Source organism: Silurus meridionalis, chromosome 14, assembly GCF_014805685.1.
Source record: "Silurus meridionalis isolate SWU-2019-XX chromosome 14, ASM1480568v1, whole genome shotgun sequence".
Taxonomy (NCBI): domain Eukaryota; kingdom Metazoa; phylum Chordata; class Actinopteri; order Siluriformes; family Siluridae; genus Silurus; species Silurus meridionalis.
In genome coordinates, this window is record NC_060897.1 from 5929157 (window position 1) to 5934821 (window position 5665).

Genomic DNA, 5665 nt, shown 5'->3' on the forward strand with positions numbered 1-5665 from the left:
TGATAGAAACTTGTCTTAAGCTGGTCTTAGGTACTTTTGTTCAAGCTTTGGTTCACACTGGACCAAAAAAACACTTAAAAAAAAAAAAATACAGCCAAAAGTTGTTTAGATTCAGTTAAAATCAAGCTTGAGTAAGGTTTCAAAGTCATGCTTCACAATTGTTTCATTTAATTGATTAGTTGTTTTGGAAGCTTTTATAATTATAAATATTTTTTATTATTGATGTATTTTGAGGTCATAAGGTCATTAAAATGTTGTAAATTTCATGTGACTCCGTGTGTTTGGTAGCATGCAGTCTCAGTGCACCTGTGTACCTATTTAAGCGGGAACGCAGGAACCAAAATGTTTGCTTTCAAGCTGACCTTGTGATCATAAGGAATCCTAAAACACCCTCCCAAATGGTTCAAAGTAAAAGACACAACAGCAAGCAGCTGTGAAAAGTGTCTTACCTTCTGCAAGAACATTAACACCATTCCTGCTCTCATCCTCGGCCCAGTGGTGCTCTCTTTTTTTTTCTCCAGCTCTTTGGACTGAGACTGAATTGTTCTGATGGAGCAGAAGGTAGTTCTCATCACCGGCTGCTCGTCAGGAATCGGACTAAGTCTGGCCATCCATCTTGCATCAGATCCTTCTAAAACATACAAAGGTAGGTACATTAATGATCTGTTGTACTTACTTAATTTGTATGGTGATTAATTGTTAAAATAACCCAATTTGGATTGCATTTTGCTTTTGTTTAGTGTATGCCACCATGCGTAATCTGGATAAGAAGCAGCGCTTGCTGGAGAGTGTGAGAGATCTACACAATGAGACCATGGCCATTCTGCAAATGGACATCACAGACCAGCAGTCCATAACAACGGTCCAGGGAAGCATCACAGAGGGCCGAGTAGACATACTGGGTGAATGAAAAAAATGTCTCAAAGTCTTAAAATAAATACAATTAAAATAAAATAAAACTTCCTGAAAAACAGATTTCAATATACAGCACTACATCTACAGTATACCTTCATGATTTCAAAAACCTACTTATGAACATATTTCATGGTCATAACCATATTAAATGACTATTGATAATGTTTTGAAATGTGTTTATTTTATACCCTTGAAAAAATGTAACTTTTTGAAAGAACTTTTTTTTCTAACAGTGTACAGTTTGATTATAACAAGATGTTTTTCTGTAAATAACAAATTTACAAAAAGTCTTGGCGTCTTAAGAAACACAATTCATTTTGTGAATTTAATTTAATTGATTTTACTTTATATCTGACCCTCTTCCATCTCTTTTTTTCTCTCTCTCTTTCTTTTTCAGTATGTAATGCAGGTGTGGGGCTTATGGGTCCCCTGGAAGCCCAATCAGAAAACATCATGAGAGGAATCTTAGAGGTGAATCTGCTGGGTACAATCCGCACCATCCAAACATTCCTACCCGAAATGAAGAGAAGGAGACAAGGGCGAATCCTGGTCACTGGCAGCATGGGAGGCCTACAAGGTAAGAATTTAAAACAAAGATTTTAGGGTCTTTTTGAGGAAGAAACCTTTTGTTTTTACCATGCGTATTAGATTTTTTCCAAAAAATCCACTTTTTTTTTTTTTTTTTTTTTTTTACAGTAAATATATATAATCCTACACACAGACTGAATAGAATATAAAAGAAACTAATAATAAAATGTATAATCTTTCTAAGCTGTAAACAAGAAAAAAACTAAATCTATAAATAGGCTTGATTAACATGTTCTTTTATTGAAAGTCTAATAACCGCAAACATTTTAGCTAAATTTTTATATATTAAAGATAAAGTGTTTGTATATGATATTAATTTTGTAGTGATTTCTCTCTTTTGATGGTGGTATTATAGCTGTGTGTTTGTGTGTGTATATTCCAGGTCTTCCGTTTAATGAGGTATACTGTGCCAGCAAATTTGCAGTAGAGGGAGTCTGTGAGAGTCTGGCCATCTTGCTGCAACACTTCAATATCCAGTTAGTTCTCTGGCTGTATTCAGAATCGTCACTCACAAGCTAGAACACTATAGCTAGATATTAAATATAGTTATTTACCTAAATGAGCAATTAAAAAATATATATTTATCTCCAAAGCGGCAAGACACTATGATAGATGGCAAAAACACTCTCCTGTCAAATATTACTTTAATGATCAATAGTCTATCTAGTTTGACAGAAGGAAACATTTGACATTTTTACCTGTAAAGCATTTCTCTAAAGAGAAAATGGCAAATGAGTTGCATTATTATAAATATCATCACTATTATGCCAGGTTAAGATGTATACTTCAGGTATCAGATTACAGTCTTAAACTCTGTAGTTAAATGACAATCTAAAGGTTTTCTAAAAAAAAATAATAATAATACATTGAGATATTAGATGCAAATATGCTGTTTTTTTAAAAAAATACTCTATATATGCTAACACCCTTTTCCACGATGCAGTGTGAGTCTGATAGAGTGTGGGCCAGTGAACACAGACTTCCTGAGGAACCTGAAGAAAACAGAGGTGAGTGATGAGTCTGTGGAAGTGGACGCACACACCCTCCATCTGTATGAGATGTACCTGCAGCACTGTGAGAAGATGTTCCAGAACGCAGCACAGGACACTGAAGACATCATTCAGGTGAGCAGCTAACACCATAGAGGCAGATTATGTACTGTATATGGATATGGATGTGTTACTGATTTTATATAATTGATACTACCTGCATAGTATTTATTTTATTCTACAGCTGCTCTGCTTGTCCCTTAGGTCTTTATGGAGGTGATCCAATCTCAGTGTCCAGTCTTCCGGTACTATACTAACGGCACTCTTCTCCCTCTGAGTAGCCTTAAGCTGACAGCGCTTGATGGCTCACAATACATCCGAGCCATGAGTAAGCTTATATTCTCTTCTGAGAATGCAGAAACACAGAAATAACAACACACTTCAATACCAAGGTGAAAATGTTCATTTTATTCAGTGAAGTTACATATTGTATTAGTTTATTTCAGCTCTAATTGCTTGGATATAATCATTATACTGCGGACACATATAAATAAACTAAACTGTATGTGCGTTGTCTAGCATGTTGAAATAAAAGGTCATGTTCTATATGAAAGAAAATGTATAATTAAAAGGTTTTCTTACTGCAATAAAAATAAACAAGGGGCACAGTGTGTTCAGTGATTCAGCTGTTTCTTTATATGTATGTATGACATAAAGGTGGCCAACAAGAGCAAATTTAGTCAAATGAAAAGTCATATTACTGTACTTTAAAGTGAGACTTTAGAATGATGATCATTCAAGGTCATTTAGATATGAGCCATTAAGCCTTCACTTGCCACCAGCCAGAATGAACAACATAAAAGTACCTCTTTCACTCTCGTACACAAACCTGATCGCTCATTGTCTTTTAGAAACAAGACTGTAGTGTGTACTGTAATTTTTCCCCTGGAAGATTTGAGAAATTGATTTCTCCAAAGCAATACTAAGTGCCATAGTTTGAACAAGTCTCCGAAAGCTATGAATGTAAATACTTAGAATAAATAATTTTCTGTTGACACCATTATTTTCTTGGCATCTTACTTACCATCTTTCTATGCTGACAACATTAAGAATCCAAGGAAAATTACATTCTTTAAAATGTATTCCCCATGAAACATTCTTACATACATTTCAAATTATTTTGGAACTTACCCATTTATCATACCAAAAACTTAAACTAAATATTAGAATATTGAAGGTATTACAAAGAATCTACCTTCTTATTCAACACATTTTTCCAGGGAACTTGGAGCACAGTACAGGGGCACTATTGCACACACACTCCTGTACATATGAAAATACCAATCAGTCTACAAGTTATGTTTTTGGACTGGGAGAGGAAACCAAACTACCCAGAAGAAACACCTGTAGCATGCGGAGAACATGCTTGTACTCGTAGATCTTCAGAAACTTTCATTTTGTTGCTCACATTTTTTTATTTACTTGATTGTTTTGGTCCTATTTCCCAGAAAGAAAGGTCAGATCCATGGGAATCAGTATGTTTTGACTCAGCGTCTGAACACAATCAAATGTAACTTGTTCTCCGTATCTCATAACCAACTACTATTGTTTTGTCTGTGGAATTTTCCATTATAGAGATGGGAAGAGTTTTTCTTAGTCACTCTTACTCTATCTTTGGTCTACATATTTATATGTATAAAATCAAGAACAGCTTGTATCTGGTGATAACTATATTTCTAATGATCTAACATGTTATATGTTCAGTTCTGACAATTATAATTTCACTCTGATGACAAATAAAATTTGATTTGATTTGATCTATTCATAAGATTACAAACAGCACTATAGAGAATTAGCAGTGAATAGAATATCAGTAAATTACAGCACTAGGGATTTGTGTTTGTTCAGTGCATATTGAATGCTTTTGAAAATATACACCCCACTGATATTTGACACACCAGCCAGAAAGGTATCTGCTTAATTACAGGGAAAAATTTGAGTCTTTCTCTGTTCTAGTTGTGGAGTATTTACTTACTAACTTTGAAAGAGCCCTGAAGCACAATGTGCACTTTTACTAAGAACACTTTGAACATTTTGCAATTGTCTATCGTTAGAAAAGTGCCATAGACGTAAAATTACTAGTGCACTTCTAAAGGTTTAGTCTGAAAATTATATAGGGTCCTCGAATCAGAGAGAGAGGAGGAGTGAGAAACACACCTAAACTATCTGTTTGTCTGGGGCCTCTTTTAATAGTAAATACTGTATCATGTTTGTTTTATTCTTTATATAATGTTTTGTAATACATAAAAAATGTTATGTTTTGTTTCTGTATAAAAATAAAAAAAATAGTTGTTTATTAACATTGTCATTATTATAGTATTAGATTATGTATTTGTGCTTGATTTTATTTTTAAATGTAATTCTGTATGTAAAGACCAAAATATTTATTTAAACACAATTTATTTAGATTTCAGTGTTTCTTTCTTTCTTCTTGTTTCCTTCTGCTGTCACTGGCACCATTTTCTTAACATATTCCTGTGTTGATAACATTTAGTTCTCCATGAAAACATGCTTACATACATTTGAAGTTATTATGGAACTTACCCATTTATCAAACCAAAAACTCAAAATAAATATTGGAATATAAAAAGTAGAAAAGTTAGAAAAAATAATAATAATAATAATTCTATCCACCCTCCTTATTGAACACAAGGTGGCAGAGGAGCCTGATATTTTTTTTTTCTAGGGCACAGGACGGGGGATCATAATGGACAAGACGGCAACCCATCAAATATCATTTAGTCTACAAGACATCTTTGGACTGGGGGAGGAAAGCGAAGTACACAGAGGAAACCCTTGTAACATGGGGAGAACAGGAGAACATGCAAACTCCTTGTAGTCTTTATACTCCTTATATATATATATATATATATATATATATATATGTATGTATGTATGTATGTATGTAAACAAGGAGTACAAAGAGTACAAGGAGTTTGCATGTTTTATATATATATATATATATATATATATATATATATATATATATATAATGTATCGATTTTGGGTTCTAGTTTGAGCGCCCTCTAGCGGTGATAATATACCGGGTTAAATTCTAGGGCGGGGTGTTTTATTGTGACTCCCCTTTTCCTGTCGGTTTGTATAGTGTGTGT

At 33.8% G+C, this 5665-nt stretch overlaps 1 protein-coding gene across 1 annotated transcript; it reads left to right on the forward strand.

Moving 5' to 3' along the window:
• Positions 1-266: 266 nt before the first annotated feature.
• On the forward strand, positions 267-3173 carry hsd17b1 (hydroxysteroid (17-beta) dehydrogenase 1). Its single transcript, XM_046865777.1, has 6 exons — positions 267-646; positions 741-902; positions 1313-1492; positions 1886-1979; positions 2447-2627; positions 2757-3173. Exons 1-6 carry the CDS (start codon positions 550-552, stop codon positions 2922-2924), a joined length of 882 nt encoding a protein of 293 aa, XP_046721733.1. The 5' UTR covers positions 267-549; the 3' UTR covers positions 2925-3173.
• The last annotated feature ends 2492 nt before the right edge of the window (positions 3174-5665 follow it).